Genomic DNA, 24,839 nt, shown 5'->3' with positions numbered 1-24,839 from the left:
TTGTCCTGAGGTCTCTCATGTCTGCCTGAGTTAGTCCTGGAGTCTCTAATGCAGGGGTCACCAACCTTTTTGAAACCAAGAGCTACGTCATGGGTACCGAGTAGTGTGAAGGGCTACCGCTTGACACACGCCTCTAAAATAACAAATTGTGTGTGTGTGTGTGTGTGTGTGTGTGTGTATCAATAACTTAGAGTGGGTAACAGAAAAGATCAATATTCAACACTTTATTATTATTAATCTCAGCAATTGTTCAGATGATCACTTCTACATTTGATCAGAAAAAAAATGTCGAGTTTTCACCAGACCCTTTCAACCATAAGAAACTAAACCATTTTAACCATTCATAAACTATGTTGAACCATGTTTTAAAAAGTTATGCAACATTTTAAAAAAAATTAACTTTCATATTGAATAAATCTTAACTGAATAAATCTACTGCAATTCTGCTCAGAATCTGTTACATTTTATAAACACACTTTTTAGCTCCTGGGCCTTCTCTGACTGTAGAACGCTTCCCGGTGGGTAGTTAGCATTAGCATTGTAGCTTTCATGACGCGTAGTGAAGCGTCGCTCCACATTGTGCTGCGTCGCCGTCATCACAGTCGCCCCACAAATGCAACATACACACCTTCCTTTCACAGTAGTAAAACATGACTCTTCCTCCCATTCACTTTGAAAATGATAAATTTACTGTCTTCTTTTTGCCATGTTTTTGGGATAGAAAATTGCACTCCACCCACCATCTTCACTGCCCGCTAGTTTATTCTCCACAAGCGCAAAGGTTCTTTCATGCGCACAATACTGACCTTTGAACTAGATCAGAGTTCACCTTCACTTTACTTGTACTTTTATTTATTTTTAAGACATTGTTATTTAAAAATCTATGTAAATGCAGGTGTGATTTTAAAAAAAAATTCTTAGACGCACCTCACATGCGAGTTTTGCTATTTTTTATAACAGGCTTGCGGGCGACTCATGTAGTCATTGCGGGCGACTTGGTGCCCACGGGCACTGTGTTGGTGACCCCTGCTCTAAGTCTTCCTGAGTTTGTCCTCGATTCTCTTATGTCTTTCTCAGCATGCCCTGGGGCCTCTCATATCTTCTCGTGCATGTCTTGAGTTCCCTCATGTCTTTCTGAGCATGTTCTGGGGTCTCTCATGTCTTTCTGGACTGAATTCAACACGAAAAGCTCATACCACCAGAATCAGATATATTTAATGTTTATTTGAGTCATTATTCTTAACCATATTTAGAGAAGATCTCTGCCTTTTTAATAATAGAATTGAACAATTTCCTCAGTTGTCAAAGTCTTCAGTGCGGCAAAGTGACCAAAACTACGCTAAGGCCTTGAACAGTGTGTCTGCAGTACTCCCGACTAACAGCAGAGGGCGCCAGCGATCGGACTTCCAGCTCTATTGAAATGTTCGCCACGCTTGGCTTCCTTTGAAAAGTGACTTTTCCAGGGTTAGTGGATGGAAGGCACAATTGCCTTCTCACCTTCTAGGTTTCCCCATCAGCATGGGTGGGTCGTGCCTGTCGGTCTGTATGACAGCATGAGCTGATGGGTCTTCCGCATGTAATTGGCTGCGTAGTACGCCCATCCAAATTAAGCCCCTTCCAACTGCGTGGCTTTTCAAAGGAACGACCGAAGATTCACTTCTTCCTGGCAGGATTCTGCTCTTTCCGGTATCGGTTCCTCGTTCGTTTAAAAGAATCGTCATTACGCCCGTAACTGCCTAGAGCAGAATTATGTGACAACTATTATTAAATTCTCTTGAATTTATTTAAATGGGTTAGGGTTAGGGTTAATATTATAACTATTATTTAAATTCTCGCTAGCTCGTACATGTACAGTATGTGAAAGAGTAAGAAAGGAAAATAGCCTTGATTCATGACATGTTTTCAGAATATAACGGTGTGGAAGTGACGTCTTTGCTCACACGGGCGTGTTTGTGTTTGTTGTGGCTGATAAACAGCTTCAACTCACTTCCTGGATCTAAGTTCGCGCCACGCGCATTCACGCGAGCGCGAGACAGCATGTTCATTAATAAGTAGGATCTCAAAATGGAGACCTTTAGAAGAGCCGTTGGCTCTCCAGCCATAAACAGGATTCTACTTTTCTTTCTCTTCTTTCTTGTATTATCACTCCTTTAAATATCTCAGGCATCTTAATGTCATGGAAGAATATAACAGTCACGTTTATATTGTACCCTTTAATACATTAAATGCAAATATAATAAAATATTGTTTTAACTCATGAAAAGCTTGACCTTGTGAATGAGGAGTGGTGACACGACTGAAGTGCTTCGGAAATGCTCCGTGTTTCATTATTGTGGAAGGTTCCTGAAGTTGGCTGGACCAGATATAAATGTGTGCGACTCCTGACTCAGGAGTCCTGAGCTTAGTCAACATGGAGTCATTTCCTGAGTCATTTCCTGTCAAGTACAAACATGACCTAAGAGATCCTCCAGGTGAGCTAATCAACCCTCAACGTCTCTGTTGCACCTGACCAGAGGTCACTCTGGGCCACAGAGGGGAGTGAGAGCTCGGTGCAGATACTCAGGAGACCCAGCAGAACCCAAAAGGTCTTCTATTAAGAGTTTGTCTGAAGATAGGTTGAAACACTTGCTATTACCCAAACAAATGCACAGATGTCCTCCATACCACATCTGGGAGAGAAGCAGCTTCAACATGTCTTTCATGTTGAAGCATGAGAACAGAATGAGACACCTAGTTGTCAGGAGAAGAGTCCAATACCGGTTCTCTGTGGCTGGAGCGCTTTCTCTGACCGTTCTATCCCCACAGCACCACTGGAGACCATGCCCAGCCTTCCCAGCAAGACCCTGAAGGCAGACACCCATTCCTCCCTCCCACCCAGAGCAAAGATGGATGGGAACCTTTGCTGGCACTGGTTCAGGTGCTCCCAGTATGCTGTTACTGGATCCTGGGCAGTTTTATAAATGGAGTCGGCCCACTGGGCTACAGTGAGCTGGCACTCTCAGCAGTCCAGGATCCTCACATGCGATGGCAACGCTGGCATTTCAAATTAAGTTCTTAAGCTCTTCCCCTGTGCTTAGACTTGGTTCTTTGCTGTGCAAAAGGACTGATTTTCATCTCATCCTAGCAAGAATTGATATTTGTGTGGACTGCAAAACAACTTGCAGTGCTAAAAGAGGACATTTACAACATTCAGACTCAGTCCCAGCAGTAACTTATATAAAGCAGCTCATTCTTTTAGTGTCTGAACAAACATCTCATTCACCCAGAAACCATGGCAACCTGTGATGGGTGATGGTGTGTAAGCATACTAAGCATTTCACGTTTTCATTCCTACACAGAATGTGTGTAAATGTACAATGTCTGGTTGAAGAGTTAATTACCTTTATCATGGAACATTCTTTAAATAGTTATAGTCTCTGAAGTCATTTTATATTTAGTAATCCTATTAAAAATAACCAAACCTGACTTTGATACGCACTGAAACACAGCCCTTTCCCAATGTTCAATAACCAACGAGGTCAGAAACCTCTGTGTTCGAAACGTTGTATGGACTCGAGCCGTGCTTTTATTCTGAAGGACGCGGCTCAAGCTTCCGTCAGTGGAGACGGGAACAGCCTGACGTCATATATGGGTGTAGCGCTGTGGCGTGTGTGCGTGTGCGCGCGCGCGTGGTCCTGGAAGAAGAACCTTTCGACAGTCGATCAAGACCGTAGCGGAAGGACGTGCAGCCATGTCGCAGGGACTGAAAGAACGGTTCGAGAAGTTCCTCCACGAGAAGAACCTGCTGACGGACCTTCTGGGCCGAGTGGAGGAGAAGACCGGCGTCAACAGAACCTACATCGCTGCGGGTGAGCGCGGAGAAGACAAGCGTCCTCTGGTCACGCGCACGGGCGCGCGCGCACAGTTATAAAAGCTGTTTTAGGGGCGCGCCCGTGTGTGCGTGTGCGCAGCTCTAGAATGATGGATCCGTGATGGATCCGTGGCTCGATGGTTCTAACAGCGTGTCTCCTTGCAGCCCTCGTCGTGGTCGTGTCCGTGTATCTGGTCATCGGCTACGGCGCTTCGCTGCTCTGCAACCTCATCGGCTTCCTGTATCCGGCCTACATATCGTGAGTAGCGGTGCTGCACCAGTACGACCACTGCACATCACAGCTCAGGGGGACGCCAAAAGTTCCCAAATGACCACAAAATGGGTTTAATTACATTTCAAACAAACAGCAATACGTTTGGAACACTTATCAGATCAGATCAGAACAGGTGGGTTATAATTATGACAGATCTAATCAGATTATAACATATGTGATTATAACAGAGCTGATCGGATTACATCAGATCTGATTATAACAGAATGAATCAGTTTAAAACAGATCCGTTACAATCTGATCTGATCCATCATGATCAGATCTGTTATAATCTGCTTAGATCGGATGTGATCCATCTGCAGTCTCCAGTTCAGACACAGATAAATGGATCCAGTCCTGATCCCATGTGATCTGGTCTGATCTCCTCTGGTGGTGCCTAAAAGACTGACAGAACTCTTTAAGTCTTAATCAGGTTCCTGTCTGAACCAGTTCCTCTGGAACCTCCAGTGTTCTGGTGTTTGTTGTGTCATCAGCACTTTACTAACTGGTTTCAGTGGTTTTCCTGGTCCACATCCAGCTTTAGCTGTTGCATTAAAGCATCAGCAGATGAGATCTGCTGATTAAAGACGTGAGTGATGGAGCAAACCTCCACCAGAACCACAGAAACACTCGGTTCCATTTGTTTTATTCATTCCATTTATTATTAATCACAATTCTGATTGTTCTTTAAAGAAACAGATGTTTCCAAGGTGTTTGAAGGTCTTTTTGTCCCGCGGGCACCAAAATGTTGGCGTTCCGTCCTTCATCACGTCTGTGACTGATGAAGATGATGGAGCCGAGGGAGCCGTGGGTCTGGTTGACCTTTGTCCTCTTGCAGGGTCAAAGCCATCGAAAGTGCCACCAAAGACGATGACACCAAATGGTTGACCTACTGGGTGGTCTACGGGATCTTCAGTGTGGCCGAGTTTTTCGCTGACATCTTCCTCTCCTGGTTCCCCTTCTACTACATTGGAAAGGTGACGCCCCCCTGTGTGTGTGTGCACGTGTGGGCCTGTGATCATCACCTGAGGGATCAGCATGTTGCTAATATTCCTCACTGGTCATGATCACCTGCTCCAGTTTGGTGTAACTAGCTCATTGCCGAGCCGCAGCGTGTGTGATGTCAGAGCTGTCTCGTGTTCCAGTGTGCCTTCCTGGTGTGGTGTATGGCCCCCACTCCCTCAAACGGATCTGTCCTCATATACAACCGCATCATTCGACCATTCTTCCTGAAAAACGAGGCCAAGATTGACGACGTGGTGAAGAACCTGAAGGACAAGGCCTCTGAAGCTGCAGACAAGATCAAAGACGAAGGTTAGAAAAGCTGCACGCACTAGCCACACCTGTCAACATCATGAGATCTTGATCTGCACTCATCTGTGATCACCTTGTCCACAGCAAAGAGAGCCACAGCAAACATCATGTTTGAGGAGAAGAAGAGTTCCTAAGCAGGAGCCTTGGAGTCCCCACTGCCTTGGTGTAGTCTTTCATCTCTTATATGTAAGGTCACCTTATTTAAGTTTGCCTTGTGGAGACCTGCAACATGCTGTAACTAAGAACCACAAACCAAATAAATCAGTCGTGACTCCATCTTTTATTCTTTCATGAACTTTCTAATTTAGAGAAGAAGAATGTTTCCGCCAGGTTCTCTGAGAGGTGTTCTCACTTGTCTTCAGGCCTTTTCTGATATAAGGTTATAGGAGGAGAAAAGTTCTGGTGAGTCGGTCATCTGGGCAGCATTCGCAGCAAAAAGACATGCTCTTCTAGGACAGCTAATCTCCCAAGTTGCTGCCAGCTGTGTGTCCTCCGGGCCTGCGGGCGGCGCTGTTGCACCATGGCCACCGTGATACAGCAAAAACAACTAAATAAAGTTAAACGGCCTTTGTTGACGCGGCACTTATCAGAGTGGGACTTTAAATAGTCCCCAACCTTTAAATGTGCAGTAAATCACCATTTAAACAAACTTCCACCTTCAATAACTATGGATTTTAACCAAAGGGTATAAAGGTTTCATACATTTGGCTTCAAAAATCAGCAACAACTTCAAGTGCAGCGTGAAAATGTATCAGAGAAAAGAGGAACCAAATATAGTTTTAATGAAACTAATAAAGGGTGAATTGCAACGTAACGCGGTTCGAAGGAAACTGCACTTAATATAAACTGGTAGGAAACGTGGATGTTTCATTGTCTTTGCTGTGAAGTTGCCTGAAAGAGGAAAACACGAAGTGAAACCACCATAAATACATCTGGTGTGTTGATCCTGGTTCTGCTGATCCTGTTCCTGTCTTAATAAACTCACTTCACTTAGAAATGCAGGTTTTCCATCTTAATGTTGAGGGAAATGTATTAAGCTCGTGACGATGATAAAAAAGGTTTAAAATCTCACTTTTCTTTGATCTTTTCCCCTTATATTAAATCTTTTTCTTTATATTAAATCCTTTTCTTGATATCACCGAGGACAAATTGGCCCTTCGGAGGTTCTAAGAGTCAGGGCAGCTTCGCTGGGGCAAAAGAAAAACAGCATTGTATGAGTGAGTACAGTGATTTTAATAGTTTCATAAACAACTATATAAAACAGTTAATAAAAAGTCATGCACTTTCAGTGGAAATTCATTTAAAATATAGAGGAAATTTATGTACAACAGTGTGAACTTTAACAGTAACTTCATATACTCGTCTGCATAGAAAAATGGACATTATTGCCTACGTAAATAGAAAAAGGTGAAGAAAGTAAAGGATGTAAAAGGTCTACTTTATTGAAGGTCTAACAGGTGCTTCTATTAAGTTCTTTTTGACTCGATTTTCCACACAAAGGCAAAAGAACAAAGATCTAGGTCATAAAACTAAACAGGACTTCCCTTTACCAAAAATTACATTCTGAAAGCATCATCATGACAGAACTATGATACAGAAATTCACTGAAAATGACAAAAAGCCTGAGTTGATGGGGAAAGTAGTCATAATAAATCCCATAAGCCTGAGGAAAAAAAGACCGCTGATTTACTATTTTACAAACATTTACAACCTTATTATTACCAAAACATGATACAAGTCTTCCCCGACCTAGAAAAGGAAACTGGGTCTATTTTTTACAGCTCAGATATTAAATAATCCACACCGGGTGGAAACATTGACAACGCTGTGAATGAGGTACTGAGGTGGTGAGCACACACCTTTACATCAGTCTGAGCTGGGACACTTAAATTAAGGTAGATATGAGACAACACGCCAACATTGAGAGTCCAGACAGGTACAGAGAACCGGCGGCAGCACTCAGGGTGTTAAAAAAAAAACCTTAGAAAAATAAAAAGCTGCTGCAGCTTTTAACTGTTAAAATAGAAAAATAGGTCTGATTGTGAGTGAACTGCCTCCTGTGGGAAGGGGGGGGGGGGGGGGGGGGTGCAGCTGAACGTCCTGTAAGGCATCTGCAGTGAGGAGCCTGGTCCTCCAGCTCCTGTTATGTTTTCCGGCTATTCCATATTTGTTCTGGTGTGCTCTTGTGGTCTGAATCAAAAGGTGAGCGATGTCCGAGGGGGGAGCGCGAGTCATAGGGCGAGCGTTGGTCCAGGGGGGAGCGCGGCCCACCGCCCGCAGCTCTGGGATCACTTTGCCAGTCTGAGTGGTATCGGTAGGTAGAGCGGTGCTCTGAATGGGAATGATCCTTCGTGTCTAGTCGATGGTCCCTGCTGGAGCTGTACTCTTCCAGCTTTCTGTGTTTACCATCACTGTAGAACCTGCACACACACACACACACAAAATAAATGTAGAATGCTGTGACAGCAGCAGCTCGGGCGGCCTCAATTTTTCAGGATTTCAGTCTAAACTGACAGTTGCGAGAGGAAACATTAAAGTGTGAAACCAATGAAAACACTGAGGAACCTCTGAGGGAGCCCTGTAGTCCACCACCTGGGGGACAGAATACACAACACTTTCCAGAGCTGTGAAGCAGCCACAGCAGCCTCAGCCTTTTAACGACCCAGAGTGGATTCAAGGTTGCTCTCCTTCACTTTAGCTGCATGAACTGGGAGAACTTTTACCCTTTCAAAATAAAACCCCATCACCTTCTGGTTAACTCAGGCACTGCAATTTGGATCTCTCAATCATGGGGGCCTGGATCGGCAGCTGTAGTACAGCTAGACAGGCTGTTGATGCAGATGGATGCAGGTGAGCTGCAGACCACCAGGACTGTGGATGTTCTAAACCTAAATCCACCACCTGATTGGCAACGAGTTCATGCCGGAGTTCTGTGGGGACGCTCAGCGTCTTCATTCCTCACCTGTCTCTGTCCCTGCTGTCTGGCCTGTAGTGGTCTCTCTCCCGGTGGTCCTTGCCGTTGCTGAAGGCAGAGTAGGGTCTTTTCCTGGAGTCTGCTCCTGCTGCAGAACTCTTCCTGAGGGACTCGGAGCTGTGTCTGTCTTTACTGCTGTCGTAGTATCGACCGGAAGACTGGTGTCTGTCGGAGCTGCAGCTGTCTCTGCTGCTCTCGTCTTGCTGGATGCTGTCCTTCAGTCTCTCGTTGTCTGAGGGAAAACACACACACACACACACGTGTCAGTGACACACACGCAGACTCTGTGCCGGTGGGAGGTGCTCCTCTGTACCTGTGTGTTTGTAGTTGTAGGTGTTCATGATCCTGGTGTTCTGCTCCAGGGCCTAACAAACAACAGGAAGCGTCAGAAGACAACAAGCTACAATAACAAAGCTACAATCATCAGGTGTTCATCATCACTACCTGAGCACTCTCCTGACGCTTCTTGATGGCGTGTTTGTAGAGCTTGTGTAGCTTCCTGGCATCAAACTCGGTGAATTTAGAGACAAATATCCACAGGTTTCTGAAAAACAGGACGACCACAGCAGGTGTTAAACTACACCCATGAGCACGTGCAGCTCAGAGCTTGATGGCTGAAGACCCATTGGACCCGGTGTTTGTGTGTGTCCTTACTTTCTCCAGAGTTTGATCTCGTCTGGGTTGGAATACTTCTGCAGACAGCCGGTGATGTGGTCTCCGATCTTGATGAGGCACTGTCTGGTGTGCTCCAGCTGCTCCCGCTCCGACAGGCCCTTCTCTGGCCGGTCCAGCTGCTTCAGGGCAGCTTTCACTGGTCTCATCTTCTCTTTGCACTGCATCAGAGATCCACCTTTACTGAACTGGACCACAGCTGAGCTCCCTGTATTTAAGGCTACAGACCACAGCTTACAAACGCACCTCGCTGAAGGTCTTCTGATCCAGTTCCTCGGGCTCCTCAGACACTGGGACAGGCTCTCCACTCGCTGTTATATGAATGGGCACATCGGAGGCTTTCTTCACTCGTTCTCGTACTTCTGCCTTTGCTTCCACCTGAGGGGAGGAGGAATAATTAGCTGTGTTTATCCCACATTCACAGGTAGCTGCGAGGGTTTACCTTCTCCAGGCCGTCCTCCTGCCTCTGTGCCGCCTCCACTGGCTTCAGCTCTTTCCTTTCTTTGAGCTCTTTGCCCTCTTTACTGTCCCAGCTGTCGTTCTTATCCTTTTTGCCTTCCTTTCTCATCTCTCTCCGTTTGAATTCCCTCTCTCCAGATGAGGAGAGCTCTTCTTGTTTGGGCTCTCCTTCATCTTCGTCTTCCTCTTTCACCGCCACGTTTTCGCGACTTCGTCTGCTCAGCGTCTTCACCGTCACCTGCAAACATTTAAACCACGTCACATCGCCTCCTTATCGGAGATGCTGGACAAGCCTGGAGCTGGCCTTACCTTCTCCTCAATGTCGTCATCATCGTCATCGTCGTCCTCGTCATCGTCAGACCTCTTGTCTGATGAAGGATCTGAGGACGCGCTCTTTATCACATCATCCGTCTTAGCTGGCTTCACAGTTTTGCTAGCTTTGCTTCTTGGCTTTCGTTTCCGTGAGTTGGCCTACACAAGTGAAGATCATCATGTGACGGCTCATCTCTGTATTGAGGCCCAACAGTTGTGAGTGAGCTTAAGGGTCGGCTGTCTGTCCGTCTGATCAGTACCAACACTCACCTACAGACCAAGCGGAGCCCTTACATCACCCCTGCAGACCCTGAGGCCCCGCCCACTATACAAATGGTCTCCCCACACCCCACCTTTAAGCATATTACTGTGAGGATGTGTTGGGCTCTCAGGTAGAAGATAGTACAACATAAACCAAATGAAGAAAGGCAGAACAGCGTCTCACCGTCCCCGTTTGTTTATGCGCTTCTTTCCTGGCCAGGTGCTTACTCAGCAGCTTGATGAGGTAGTCGGCTCTGGTCTGTAACTGTTTTGCCTGAGGCTTCTTATCAGGATCATCTGGCAAGAGCTTAATACCACACACACACACACACACACACACACACACACACAAAATCAAGAAAAGGGAAATCTAAAAATGATGTGGCAGAGCAACAGCTGACAGTAATTCTGGCAGGGTTCAGGCCAAACACCTGTTCAGGTTTCTTCTGATGCCAGACAAACATGTAAGAGGATGAGCACAACAGATATGGATGGGTGGTGGCAACCTGGAGGTGCTGGGAAATTTTGTCATGAATGTTTGGTAGTAGAGTGTGTAAGTCAGTTAAGACTCTGGACCACAGAGCTGAGCAGCTCTGTGGTCCAGAGTCTTTAGGACATGAAGAGAAAACATTTATGGCCTGATGTAAAGAGAAAAAAGGGTCTCTTGATTGACAACGGGCAGCAGAATGTCTGAACCCTCATTCTGCTCAAAGTCAGAGAAAAGCTGAAAACCATGCGACTAGTTTAGTCAGTCACATGAGCCTTTACCCAACAGAGCGGCTTTGTTTTCTCTAAAACCAAAACTTAAAGCCACAGGCCCATAGACCACAACAGTAAGTGAGCAACTGCATTAAAAAACATCCAATCAACAGCTCCGCTCCGGGAGTAACCAAGGATTTGCAATGAGACCGGGTTAGATTTTGTGCAGAATCAAGATCAGACCTTCTACCCTCCTCAGAGAGCCTGCATGGTGGGACCCAGCGTCTCCTTGAATTAAAGCCCAATGACACCACGTGGAGGCTGGTGTGTCCAACAGGTTTCATAACAGGAGGACAGGCTAACTAGCTGGACGTGAAGTTGTCATCGTCACTGCAGAAACCTGCTTCAACTCACCTTATGCGTCAGATTGAGGTCAGGGTCCATTTTGATCATCTCCCAGCTGCCATAGCCATACTCATAAATCCCTATCAAGAGGCTGGAGTCGTCCTCCTTTCCCCAGTCAATGTCAAAGTGTGCTGCCTTTGAGTGACACGGAATCATGTACCTGAAGAAATACATGCACACGTTACACCTCAGCACTGGTGAAGCCCTCATCAGGGTATTCAAAGATAAAGCCAGAGAGCACAAACTGACTTCTTCCTCTCCTCAGGGTCCGCGGGGATGGCCTTGTGCAGTGGAGCCAGTTCTTGCTCGTGAGAGATCACAAGTTTAGCGTTGACCTGGACACCAGAGATCCTGAATGTCGGCCCTTTCACCTTCCCCCTTTTTCCTCCTGAAGGTCAAATTAGACACATGTGTGATAAACTCAATGGACTCTCCACTCTCACATTTTCAGAACCTTTATTCCCTCCTCACATCTGCACACATGTAAGATGTGTAAGGATGTGTGAGGGTGACGGCTGGAATGGCTAAAGGTTAAATCTCACTGAGGAGCGAGCATCAAAGAAGACAAAGGGTAAATTAGCATGCAAAGACGTGTCCCACCTGAGGTCTTCTCTGGTCCACAGGGGTTCTCCCGCAACGTTCTCACGCAGCCGTTGTGAACCGTCTCTGCCAGTCGCTTCAAGTCGTGTTCAGATTTATCAACCAGTTCTGCATCACGAGCGATGGCGTCCAGCCTAAATGAGACACGTCAGGGTTAGCTCAGAGTTTTAGCTGGAGACTTCAGAGGAAAACAAGCATCTTACCTTTCCAGTGGTTCTCCAAACTTTTTATAACTCTTCACAAATCTGCCATTTTTTAAGAAAAAAAGAGGAAATTTGAGCAGGCTGCATAAAGATGAACTAAGGATGAAGAGGAGAGAATCTAAGCACCTCCGAATTTCAGCATCACTGAAGCCCTTGATGTTCTCCCGTGGAATCGTGCGAGGACGTCCTCGTTTCTTTGGCCTCTTGCGGTCTGATGGGGAATCGCTGTCGGAGCCAGAGTACCTCCTGCTTCTACTCTGGCGGCCCTCACTGGCGTTAAATCTGATCTGTTCACACAAACTCCATTAGGAATTAACAGTCCTCCAGCAGAAACAGTAAATGGCCTCACAGTACCTGTTTGGCACAGTTCCGCATCCGTGGCAACAAATAGATTTCCTCCAGCTCCTTCTGCCTCTCCTCCTCCTCCAGACGTCTCCTCTGCTCCTCAGGAATGATGTCATCCCAACTTCTCTGGCTGCGCTCGGAGTCGATTTCTTCCTCTTCCATCATGGTGAAGTTGGCCACCTGAAGTCACACCCACAGCTCAAACACTCAAACAGACCAACATCCTGATCAGTCACCTGCCCGGCCTTCACTACTGCTGTGGCTACAAGATTCATAGCAGGCATAAACTCTAGAACTGATTTGATTAACAATCTCAAATTCCATTACTCAGTTTGAACTCGACCTGACTAAAGCTGTTGAGTAACAGCTCTTTAATACTGGAGTATCTATGAAGCTCTCTTCCTTTAGTTCTACCTTGAACTGGGACAGTAATTCTTCTCCCACTGTTGAGGGTCCGGGATCATTCTCTCTGGTCTCTGCTCGTTTTAGGATCTCGTCAATATCCATTTCCTGTGATCATAACAGATTATATTCCATTAGTGCGTTTCTTTCAACAACATGACTGTACGACACGGCCCATACCTGTGGCTCCTGTTCCTCCCCCTCTGGCTCCTTGAAAAGCTCCTCTGCACCAAACTTGAGGATGGCGGACAGTTCCTCCTTGTTAAACGGTGCTGAACTATGAACCAAATAAAATATCAGCAGGTAACAACAGCGACCAACAACACCATCATGAGCGGCTGCTTCAATGGGAACCAAAGCTGGCACCTTTTAGCTCAGTTGTTGGTTCCAGGTAAAGAGGAGTCAGTCAGCTACACAAGGTTACTCACCTGGATGGAGCAGCACCAGTATGAAGTACAGTTTTTCCAGTTGTGTCCATCCTCTGAATGACAAGGTGGTCCAACACCATTTTCTTCTTGGCTCTCTCGATAATGTCCTCCTCTACTGAGCCTTTTGTCACCAGACGGTAGATGTTCACCTGTGGTGTGAACAACAGCGTGAACTCACACAGAGCTAAGATCACAGACAAGCAAATCCAACACAAAGGTGTTGTGAAAAGAATAAGAATGACGCTGCATGTAGGAGGGGAAGCCTTGCAGGCTGAGGAGGCAGATTATTGACTATGATCCCAAGGATTTTGGGGGAAATCCCAGTTGGTCTGATGACCAAGGTCCAGGATGGACTAACGGTCAGGACGCACATCAGAAGCCCCCCGATCATTTGATCACCACGCTGCCTTTGATACTTTGACTGTGTGAAGCCAAGTGTTCCCCACCTGTTCCGGTGGAACCGGTGGGCTTACTTACACCCCGAACGGCCTGAAGACATGGGTATGGGCCTCATTTCTGGTTAGGTCCAACAGTGAGAGGCTACATTTAGCTGCTATTCAGGGGGGTCAGAAGCTCAGTCTGAAGGTCATTCTTGGCCAAAGCAGAATTTTGGACCACAGATTTGACATCTACAAACACTGGTCTGCAGCAGCTTACTGGAAATATCCCAGATGGGGTTTTAGCAGATAGTAACTCTACCTTCTCAGGCATATTACCTGTCTTTTCTGTCCGATCCTGTGAGCTCTGGCCTGAGCTTGCAGATCATTCTGGGGGTTCCAGTCCGAGTCAAAGATGACTACTGTGTCAGCGGATGCCAGGTTGATACCGAGACCACCCGCCCGTGTTGATAGCAGAAAGCAGAAGTCCTGAGAGACAAAGAGAGGCTGAAAACCCACTTCTGCTAGAATAAGAGACTGACTTCTGTATCCACACTCACCTCTGAGCCCTCAGCATTAAAATGGTCCAATGCCTGCTTTCTCATCTCCCCCTTGATGGATCCATCTAACCTCTGGACAGTTTGAAAACATAAATGTCAGGATTTCTAGCCAGGGGTGTCTCACCTCTGGGTGAGGTCAGCGTGCACTTACCTGAAAGAGGAACTGTCGGCTCCTCAGATAGTCAGCAAGGATATCCAGCATCCGAACCATTTGAGAGAAGATGAGAACTCTGTGGCCACGCTCCTTCAAACGGATCAGCAACTTGTCCAGCAGAACCAGCTTCCCACTGCTGCGCACCAGTTGCTTTGAGAGAATAGGAACAGCTTATTATGGATCCATATTTATTGACAACCAGCACAAATGAATGAATGAATATTGACATGATGTAGATTAGGCACAAACCACACGCATGGCTACAATATAGGAGAACATCAATGAAACCAACTTATCACATTTACATTTTATTATTGTTCTAACATAAAAAGTCAACTAAAATGCAAGTAAATGAGAGTGTGTAGAAACCTGGAGGGCTTCAGTTTTGTTTAAGTCGTCCTCTGGGAGTCTGATAAGGTAACAGTGGTTACAGCACTTCTTCAGCTCCATCATGATGTTCAGGAACCCTGATGTGCTGCCTTTGACACCTTTACTCAGAGCCTTGTAGTTCCTGGTCAGGATCCATCTGATTACAGGCAGAAAGGTCAGATTTTACTCAAAGCTTCATGAGGTCACTACTTTCATGGGTTTCATGTCTGCACGTCGTTCATGTGGGGAACCCCTGCGTAGAACTAAGCTCTTACTTGTAATATTGTTTCTGGATAGCGCTCATCTCCACACGTAGAATCTGCTCCACTTTGGCAGGAAGAGATTTCTCCACGTCCTTCTTGACTCTCCGGAGCAGGAAAGGCTCCAGCTCTTTGTGTAGACTGGTGTAGCCTGAATCTCTTCCTTTACCGTGCTCCTCCTCAAACAGCTCCCAAGAGTGAAACCTCAGCAACACAGACAGTCAGTCAATACTTCAGAACCGGAGCACCGTCACCTCAAAAACTCTCCCATCAGCATTTTTATGTTAGACGTGTTTATTCAGCTCAGTCTGCCATCAGACAACATGATGTGTTATAACGCCATAAACCTACAAAGGTCAATTACAAGTGCAAAGGGAACTCCAGCCACACAAATGCACGATTTTGCTAATGGGGCACAAAGTTTAATAGAATGCAAATACTGATGTTTTAGTGCAGTATTCTACAGAGCTGCCACCACGGATATTTGCAATGACGATATTTGTGGTTCTAACTTCCTTCATTGGGACCACATTAACTGGGTTGGCTGCAGCTCAGGTGGTAGACTGGTCCTCTACTGGATGTTGAAATGTCCTTTAGCAACACACTAAAGTCTGGAGCTGGAGGTCACCAAGTGTGTAGTGGGCCAGTGTTAAATGAAACAGCTGGCCAGTGTTTGGAATTTACAATGCTGCACTCCAAGAGTTCATTTCATCAGGTCATTGACCACAAAGATGTCAGGGTAGGAGACTTCCGACAACAACAATATAGACCACAATAGTCAGTGACATCAACATTAAATACAACTGCCTTTTGGTGTAGTTTTGATTCAATTTAATGTTCGATTTGTGACAAATCTGAAAACATGTTTTATCCTTGTATACTGGATGTTATTATTCAGTGTTTCAAGTTGAATATTTGTTTTAAGTATCAGCTGAAATCACTCCTCGTACCTATTCCACCTGTTGATTGAACGTGTCTGACCTCCCAGAACACTGAAACAAGACTTGGACACACAGGCAGGACAATGAGAGTCTGCACCTACTTGTCAGGCATGATGAAGTGCAGAAGGGACCACAGCTCCTTTAGAGAGTTCTGCAGGGGTGTTCCTGTGATAAGCAGCCTGTGGTTGGACTTGAACTCCATCATGGTCTTGTAGAGGAGCGAATCATCATTCTTCAGTCTGTGTGCCTCATCTACACCGATGAAGGCCCAGTTTACACTGCCCAGGAATGACTGGACACACACATTCCACACTTTTACATCAAATAACAGAAACCTGTACCTGTCAGAAATGATCTTAGAGTGATGAAGATGCTGACCTTGTCTTTGAGAAGAATCTCATATGTTGTGAGGAGGATGTTAAATTTCATTTTCTTGCTGTGAACATGAATCCATTCATGGGTCCGGATCTAATAAAAAAAAAAAAACACAGAAGCTTTCAGTGGGTCCATGTTTTCTCCCTCCCACACAGATACTGCAGACAGAAAGACAGACTCACCATATTTCTGCTGCTAATATCTCCAAGATAAACTACAACGTTCATCTGAGGGGCCCACAGCTGGATTTCTCTTTGCCAGGACGTCAGTGTAGAGAGAGGAACCACTAGTAAGAAGGGCCCATAGAGCTGGTGCTCATTGAACATGTAGTTGAGGAAGCAGATGGTCTGGATGGTCTTCCCTAAACCCATCTCATCAGCCAGGATGCAACTGTTGCCTCTGTGAATAAACATGGACAGAACAAATGCATTTAGCTCCTATTTAAGCATTGTAACATGGTTCTGCTGTGTCTCACTGCTCTGTCAGGAAGCTGCATTCATGTTGCAGGACTGCAGACATTTTACTCATTGATGCTTCAATGATGTCATTTTCAATTTAAAGGCGATGTGATACTATCAACACTAGTTAATCCAACAAAAGCCATTCAAGTGTTGCTCCTTTAGAAAGGATTTGTCTTGTGTGCTAAAGTCAGAGACAGCAGCAACTGCAGACCTGAGCCTCGTCTCTCCCCGTGGAGGAGAACCTACAGGACAAAATGGTCTGTTGATGCTTTGATGAGCTTCTTACAGGGTCAGGGTGGTGTAATAGGTTAACATCTTGGTTCTGCTTCTCTCTCCTCCTCCTCTCCTCCCGAACCAGAGAAGGAGGAGATGTACAGTACGGTACCAACAGAGGTGTGTAAAGGCACCAGAACGCACATCTGATGGTACAGTAACTGCAGGTTCCCTCTCTATACTCCATTTACACTCAATATAATGACAGCAATACTGGTGTAAGTGAAGCTCTCAACGTTGTTATGACAGTATGACAGGCAGAGTAAATGCTGGACGGTGGTGGAGCACTAGCACACATCTAAAAGTATCAAAGCAGGTCTGAGACAACAGGACTGAAATGACGTGATTTGTGTGAAATCAGTGAACAACAACTAGAGTGTGAAACGGCGTCTGTCAGTGGGTGAAGTATTGCTGATTCATACTTGCACCAGGAGTGAGCCATCCAGTTCAAACCGTCCAGCTGGTAGTCTCGCAGCTCCAGTCCATCATCTATAAACGACGGCTGCTTCTTCATGGGCACAAACCTGGGCCTCTGTTTCAAAACCTAACACAATAAAGAGGAGTCAGATCAGAAACCACAACCGTTTCTGAGGGGGTAACAAGACTACAGCCCAGCATGCTGACAGAGAGGGAGGCGTTGTTTTGCTGTACCTTACAGTCTCTGGATGGAATGGTCTTGGACTGGTGTCTACTCATGTAGTCATCAATGCATTTCTGAAACTTCTTGGCAATCAAACCTCCATCTTCCCAGCTGCACTCCGAGTATGACAGCCCCTGCCACTTACACAGGTAGTCAGGGTACCCCGCAGCAGACTTCTGGTTAGAATGGCCTGTCAACAGAAAGCCGAATATTAACCACCACTGACTTTAGTGGCACCAGATGTTGATGAGGAGCGGCTGATAATCAGCCGATGACGCACCGATGATTCGCTCTACGAGCTGATACTGCGAGTGCAGGTCGTCCATTAATTCGTCCTGACAGTTTAAGTACTCGATGTCCTCTGGAGAAGCTGCCTTTAACCTGTGGAGAACATCCAAGCGTCACCATTTTACAGTTCAAATAGTAAAAGTGTTTAGGATGGGTCAGCAGTCCGAGCCCAAAGTGTTCGTTTAAAGACATCATGTGATCATTCTAAACGCCTGCCAGCCGGCCACCGCTGCCCTGAATCAACATATCACTCTTTACCAGAGTTTTTATAGGTTTTAGTGCTGAAACATGCAGGGTGAACGTTTAAATAGCTTTGATTCCTAAACAATAAAATCTAATGGTTTTATTTTGATTCGAGACGCCTGAGAGAATTGTTTCTGCGTTCAGAAGAGCTCATGCAAAGTGTTCAGATATTTGCCTAACATGCGTGAACAAGGACTATTAAGTTGATCCAGTCTTTAATTTGCATAATAAATAACACCCGTTTAGTAGGAAGCTAGTTTTGACAGTCATGCACGCGTCCGTGAATGTGCGTGTGTGAAGCCCCGGCCAGCCTGGCTTCACGGGTGATGTGGGCTCTTACTGCCAGAGCACCATGAAAGCATTACGAAGAAACGCCAATAGTTCTCATCACCATTTCTTCTTCTCCTGGTCTTTCTTCTTGTAATTGTCCAGTTTCTTCATGCCTTTGACGTTTTGCATCTTGAGCGTCTCCTCTGTCTCCCAGGTGTTGTGAATGTGGGCCCAGTTCTTCCACTTGATCAGGTACTGGACGTCACCTGCCTCCTTGCTGGGACTGAAATCAGCGTTGGGATCTCCATCAGCCTCCACGGCATATACAGTGGTTGCACTTCCTATTGCTGTGGGACAGAGAACCAGATTAAAGGTCAAGTAAGACACGGACACTCCGGAAGAGAAACTTATGACTTTACACATTTCGGGAGATAAAATGGACGAAATAGGATCCGAGTGTATCCGTAGACCAGTAAATGAGTGGTAGTTCTGAAGTTGGAGCAAAGAAGATCAAAAGGTTTTGTGCTTCTCATCTTTGATGATGGTAGAGCAGACCGACGTCACTGTGTTTTCTACCTCTTTTCCTTCCTATCCTGCTGTCCATGACTCTCTCCACCGTTTCAAACTCGTCCTCCTCCAGCTGGGGGACATCTTCCCCCAGAACTTCCACCAAATCGTCCGAGTCCGTCTTCAGCTCCTCATCCTCCTTGTAGCTGATGTTGACTGTGGCCTGCCGCCGGGGGCCCGACGACACCGCCTTGTTTTCACACTCGTCCTCAGAAGAAGAACCCTTCTGAGCTTTTTTCTTCTGGCTGCTGCTTTTCTTCCCGTTGCGAAAATTCATCCTGAAACACAAGAGAGTGCGATGAGGAACAGACTCATTAGTGCCAGGAAAGAGAATCCGTCAGGAAAAACCGTAAAGATGAATTTGCTGCCGATCATCAATGTGTTGGTAGGGAGTGAGGTGCAGGAGTGCAGCCCCCAGGCTAAATACTCCCCCACAACGGCTAACAAATACACCAACGGCACTATAATCAAAGCCATAACTTTTGCTTTTCCTAAACCTTACTCTTACTCATGAAGTAGCTCCAGTTTTACTTGTATCTATGAGGAGTCAGGAGATTAACGAGAAGGCCCTGATTACGCTCCATCATCCATCTGTACGGGTGGAGAGCATCCACTTCTGGTAGCAGCAACAACAGTTACTTTCAGATTCAAATGATGTCCCCGGTCAGCACCTGCCCTACAGAACTGACCCAAATCTAGCATCCCAACCATTGTCCATAAACTACCGGATGTCCTTGGAATAGCCAGCATCATCGTACCTACATAACGCTTATTACCAATGGTGATAATAGTGCTACTAGTATCGTGCTAGTAGTGTGGATGGTACCGGTGCTCTCAGGGTAATCTACGGCACCATCACACCCACTACCAAGTTGTCCAGAGTGAAACTACCTGAGAAAGTGGTAAGGGAACGCTTGAAAACTATAACTACATGAATGAGTTCAGTACTGGGGGGACATCAACAGGTCTCGGTGGACAACCCGACACAAACCAAGGGATGAAACTCTGTCAGACTGTGAGGGCCAACACAAGAACAAGTAAACGCTCCAGGATGAGTCTAAAATGCTGGAACATCTCGCTTGGAAAGAGCGTTGGAAGTTCATCATTATGGCAGCCACCCTGTGACCCTGGTCAACCCAAAAGTGATTGATTCTAATGTTCCTTTACTGCTTTGTGCTAGTTGCTCTTTATGATAAACACAGGGGACAAAGCACCAGCTCAGCCCAACACAGTTGGACTTATTGGTGATCAGGATGTGCAACTGGATTACAGAATACTCACATTTTCACCAAACTCTGGTGGGAAGCACCTGTTTCACTTACTAATCAAACCTGAAGCTACAAAGGAAACGTGACAGAAATGTGATCCGACGGGGACCAGTGTCCACTTACTTGGTTGGAGGCTTTCTACTCTTGATTTTGTGGCCCGGTTCATAATCCGAGGCCGTTTCATCGCTGTTGTCTTCAGCTGAAGAGTCAGATCCAGAACTACTGTCAGAGTCAGAGCCAGACCCAGAGTCAGAGGAACGGGAATTTCTCCTCTTTCTGGAACTGCTCGATGAGTCCGATTCATCACTGCTGGAAGACTCCTAAAACAGACCATCATGAATAAAAGGATAGAATCTAGTGATTCTCTCTCACCAGGAGAGGAAAGAGTTGTTGGAAACTAACCTCATCGGATCCACTTTTGGAAGTTGGCCTCTGCTTCTGCTGCTGAAGCTGTTGTTTCCTGAGCATAGCAGATCTTTGCACTGCTAGGATACTTGGGTTAGACTTCCAAAACTGCAACCAATGAAGACAGTGTCCAGGGTGGGTCAGTGTGAAGCGAGCCAACCCTGAAAACCTGCTGTGCTCCAGGTGGGATAAACATTTGCTTGTTGCTCGTATTTACCTCGGCTCCATCAATATTTGACTTATTTGATGGTTCCATCTTCTCCTTGGATTTTTCAGTGTCAGAATCGGACTGACTGCCAGAGTCCGAACCGCTACCTGAATCGCTGCTTCCTGACTGGCTGCTGCTGCTGGACGAGCTGGAAGAGGAGCTCGAACCGGACCCGGACCCCGAAGCTGATCCAGAACCAGATTCATCATCAGAGTTACTGCGGAACAAAGCAATGTTGTTGCTGAGGATCATCAAATTATGGGCACCTTCCAATTATTAAAGACACAAACACGTGGAGGCTGATCTCCACAAAGAATTGAGAAATTCACAACACAAAGGGTCTAAAATAACAGTTCTATGTAGACATGTTCTACACGTGTCATGATTTATTTTGGTGGCGGCTGCAGAAATAAAACATCCCCACTCAGTAATCAGAAATCACAGTTTGTGGTCTACCTTGATTCCCCACTGCTGTTGCTCAGGCTCTCATCCTCGCTGCATCCAGCCATGGTGAAGTCCAAAACTGCAGATACCCCTGACAACCTAAATTATTATGCTGCACGTAGTCACCTTTAAAAAGAAGACGAGTTTTCAGATGAGAACTGTTGTGCTAGACATGCTCATACTGCTACCAGCGAGATGATTGCGGTCATATGTTTAGCTTGGCTTGTGCACACGGAGGAACTGTTCTAAAAGTTAATGTTGGTGTGATCAACAATGTGGTTCCACAGACGCTCGATCAGTTCTGACAGATGCCGATGTCTTGGCCTCTACCAGACCAAACACGCCGGTTTTACCGGGCAAAACACGGGTCTAGCCGAGGACAGGGAGGCGAAAGCACCTGATCTAACAGGAACTGTGTTTGTTCCCCAGCAGAGGCCTACCAGGCCTGCGCAGCGGCGTGTTCTTCCCATCAACGGAGCTCCGCCACAACCAAAAAACACACTCGTGAAAACAAACTAGCACCGAAAAATGAAGCAGAGTTGCGGCTTCTACAGATCGGGCCACTAGCTAGACACGGGTTTAAGCCGTTTCTGCCAACGTGTGGTCTTTGTGGGACCCCCAGAAGTGTGTAGCCAGCAGCGGCTACTAACGACCCATCTCTTGGCGGGGAGCGTTAGCAACAATGCGTCCACAGCTAACGGAGCTGTCAGCGCAAAACATCCCACCACACTTGCAATAAACACCGCAAAGTCCAGTGAATTCGACCTCACCGCTACAGTGCTTTCAGAACCACGGTACTGTTGTGATTCTTCACATGTGAACCCATCAAACGTGAAACGAATGAGCAAAAGTCTTGTCTGGACGCGCTGTGCTGTACTATCTGGGTCAAAGTGGCTCACTTAAAGACAGCAAATGCAGCGTCTGGAGATGTTGTCAAGCCGCATCGCCAGGCACGAGGCTAGCATACATGCTAACCCAAGGAGAAAACTTTGGACTACTTTGGCTGCTTGGAATCGTCGAATTATTCGTATTGCTGATAGACGCAAAATCCCGCTTTACTCGCAGCGATTTGTGAATATGCAAATTTCTACTTAAGCCATAGGCTAGAATTTTAAATCCCGCTTTCGTGTTCATTATTAAAGCAGTAAGGCAAATTCGCTAACCCAACTTAAACCTCTACCATCTTGTTTTCATTCACAGTCCAGTTCTCGCGGGTTTTACTACCTCATCATACAAGATAGCCCACTTTCCCACAGAAGTCGCATATATCTCCTTTCCGTGTGGCACCGAGCGTGAGCCGAAACCACCCGGGGAGATCCAGTTCAGCTGCTGTCTGGAACTATCTTCCTGGTTCGTGGGTCCTTTCTTCTTTTACCGAGGTAGTGGGCGAGCTAATGCTATTGTTGCTATCGCTAGTTAGCTCTACCTTCCAGTCATCGAGCACAACTTGGAAAAATTCAGCTCGGTAGAAATGTCGTGATGTGGATGTTTTCCGTCATTTTTAAATATCAAATACCTCCGAGACGATAGCGAAGCCAAAACGACGACGGTCAACCGCAACTGAAGATAGATGGCATTTCAATCCAAGATCTTCCAACAACCGGCCTCCGCCATGACGCCGTACGGTTCACTAGTGAAGGAAACCTCGGATTAATGACGTAACAGCGCAGTTACAGCAGCAGCATCTGATACGACTCCTCTCACTCCTGTTTGTATTACTACTCACTCCTGTTTGTATTACTACTCACTCCTGCTTATAACGACTCCTCTTACCCCTGTTTGTATTACTATTGTCACTGCTGTTTATAACGACTCCTCTCATTCCTGTTTATGACTTTTCTCACTCCTGTTTATGACTCCTGTCACTCCTGTTTGTATTACTCCTCTCACTCCTGTTTGTATTACTACTCACTAATGTTTGTATTACTACTCACTCCTGATTATAACGACTCCTCTTACCCCTGTTTGTATTACTACTCACTGCTGTTTATAACGACTCCTCTCACTCTTGTTTATGACTCCTCTCACTAGTGTTTGTATTACTCCTCTCATTGCTGTTTATAACGACTCCTCTCACTCCTGTTTATAACGACTCCCCTCACTCCTGTTTGTATTACTACTGTCACTGCTGTTTATAACGACTCCCCTCACTCCTGTTTGTATTACTACTCACTGCTGTTTATAACGACTCATCTCACTCCTGATTATAACGACTCCTCTCACTCCTGATTATAACGACTCCTCTCACTCCTGTTTATATTACTACTGTCACTGCTGTTTATAATGACTCCTCTCACTCCTGATTATAACGACTCCTCTCACTCCTGTTTATATTACTACTGTCACTGCTGTTTATAATGACTCCTCTCACTCCTGATTATAACGACTCCTCTCACTCCTGATTATAATGACTCCTCTCACTCCTGTTTGTATTACTACTGTCACTGCTGTTTATGACTCCTCTCACTCCTGTTTGTATTACTACTCACTCCTGATTATAACGACTCCTCTCATTCTTGTTCATGACTCCTCTCACTGCTGTTTATAACGACTCCTCTCACTCCTGTTTGTATTACTCCTCTCACTGCTGTTTATAACGACTCCTCTCACTCCTGTTTGTATTACTCCTCTTACTCCTGTTTATGACTCCTCTCACTCCTGTTTGTATTACTCCTCTTACTCCTGTTTATGACTCCTCTCACTCCTGTTTGTATTACTACTCTCACTGCTGTTTATAACGACTCCTCTCACTCCTGTTTATGACTCCTCTCACTCCTGTTTATGACTCCTCTCCTGTTTATAACGACTCCTCTCACTCCTGTTTGTATTACTCTTCTTACTCCTGTTTATAACGACTCCTCTCACTCCTGTTTGTATTACTACTGTCACTGCTGTTTATAATGACTCCTCTCACTCCTGTTTGTATTACTACTCACTCCTGATTATAACGACTCCTCTCATTCTTGTTCATGACTCCTCTCACTGCTGTTTATAACGACTCCTCTCACTCCTGTTTGTATTACTCCTCTCACTGCTGTTTATAACGACTCCTCTCACTCCTGTTTGTATTACTCCTCTCACTGCTGTTTATAATGACTCCTCTCACTCCTGTTTGTATTACTACTCACTCCTGATTATAACGACTCCTCTCATTCTTGTTCATGACTCCTCTCACTGCTGTTTATAACGACTCCTCTCACTCCTGTTTGTATTACTCCTCTTACTCCTGTTTATGACTCCTCTCACTCCTGTTTGTATTACTCCTCTCACTGCTGTTTATAACGACTCCTCTCACTCCTGTTTGTATTACTCCTCTTACTCCTGTTTATGACTCCTCTCACTCCTGTTTGTATTACTACTCTCACTGCTGTTTATAACGACTCCTCTCACTCCTGTTTATGACTCTCTGTCTCACTCTGTCCTCACAGAGAATATTTGTAACACAGACACTGGTCAATCAATAAAAACAGAAAGTGATCCTGATGGGACATGCAGCAGCTCTGTGACTCCATTTGTCTCAAGACTTGTAAATATTCTCTAA

The 24,839-nt window shown here is 45.8% G+C and overlaps 2 protein-coding genes across 3 annotated transcripts; one reads left to right on the top strand and one right to left on the bottom strand.

Moving 5' to 3' along the window:
• The first annotated feature begins 3,624 nt into the window (after nucleotides 1–3,624).
• On the top strand, nucleotides 3,625–5,711 carry reep5 (receptor accessory protein 5). Its single transcript, XM_003965049.3, has 5 exons — nucleotides 3,625–3,848; nucleotides 4,016–4,109; nucleotides 4,960–5,098; nucleotides 5,267–5,435; nucleotides 5,520–5,711. Exons 1-5 carry the CDS (start codon nucleotides 3,731–3,733, stop codon nucleotides 5,567–5,569), a joined length of 570 nt encoding a protein of 189 aa, XP_003965098.1. The 5' UTR covers nucleotides 3,625–3,730; the 3' UTR covers nucleotides 5,570–5,711.
• Nucleotides 5,712–6,647: 936 nt separating this feature from the next.
• Nucleotides 6,648–23,255, bottom strand: chd1 (chromodomain helicase DNA binding protein 1). 2 transcript variants are annotated; one of them, XM_011604415.2, is made up of 36 exons: nucleotides 22,815–23,255; nucleotides 21,311–21,424; nucleotides 20,864–21,071; nucleotides 20,644–20,754; nucleotides 20,365–20,561; nucleotides 18,983–19,251; nucleotides 18,528–18,753; nucleotides 17,886–17,986; nucleotides 17,617–17,795; nucleotides 17,388–17,509; nucleotides 16,414–16,630; nucleotides 16,235–16,324; nucleotides 15,958–16,148; nucleotides 14,931–15,119; nucleotides 14,656–14,812; nucleotides 14,284–14,436; nucleotides 14,133–14,204; nucleotides 13,912–14,061; nucleotides 13,196–13,344; nucleotides 12,948–13,044; nucleotides 12,780–12,875; nucleotides 12,375–12,545; nucleotides 12,147–12,307; nucleotides 12,021–12,062; nucleotides 11,818–11,951; nucleotides 11,467–11,605; nucleotides 11,227–11,377; nucleotides 10,298–10,420; nucleotides 9,850–10,011; nucleotides 9,524–9,778; nucleotides 9,328–9,459; nucleotides 9,064–9,242; nucleotides 8,854–8,953; nucleotides 8,723–8,774; nucleotides 8,398–8,641; nucleotides 6,648–7,855 (listed from the first exon to the last, which is right to left on the bottom strand). In XM_011604415.2, the coding sequence occupies exons 2-36, from the start codon at nucleotides 21,361–21,363 to the stop codon at nucleotides 7,579–7,581; spliced, it is 5,349 nt and encodes a 1,782-aa protein (XP_011602717.2). In that variant the 5' UTR covers nucleotides 21,364–21,424; nucleotides 22,815–23,255; the 3' UTR covers nucleotides 6,648–7,578. The 2 variants fall into 2 exon arrangements, with proteins under 2 accessions (XP_011602717.2, XP_011602718.2); XM_011604416.2 differs by lacking the exon at nucleotides 22,815–23,255 and adding an exon at nucleotides 22,523–22,772.
• Nucleotides 23,256–24,839: the final 1,584 nt, after the last annotated feature.

The sequence above is a fragment of the Takifugu rubripes genome, chromosome 6 (assembly GCF_901000725.2).
Source record: "Takifugu rubripes chromosome 6, fTakRub1.2, whole genome shotgun sequence".
In the NCBI taxonomy this organism is placed as follows: domain Eukaryota; kingdom Metazoa; phylum Chordata; class Actinopteri; order Tetraodontiformes; family Tetraodontidae; genus Takifugu; species Takifugu rubripes.
This window is presented reverse-complemented; position numbering and strand designations above follow the sequence as displayed.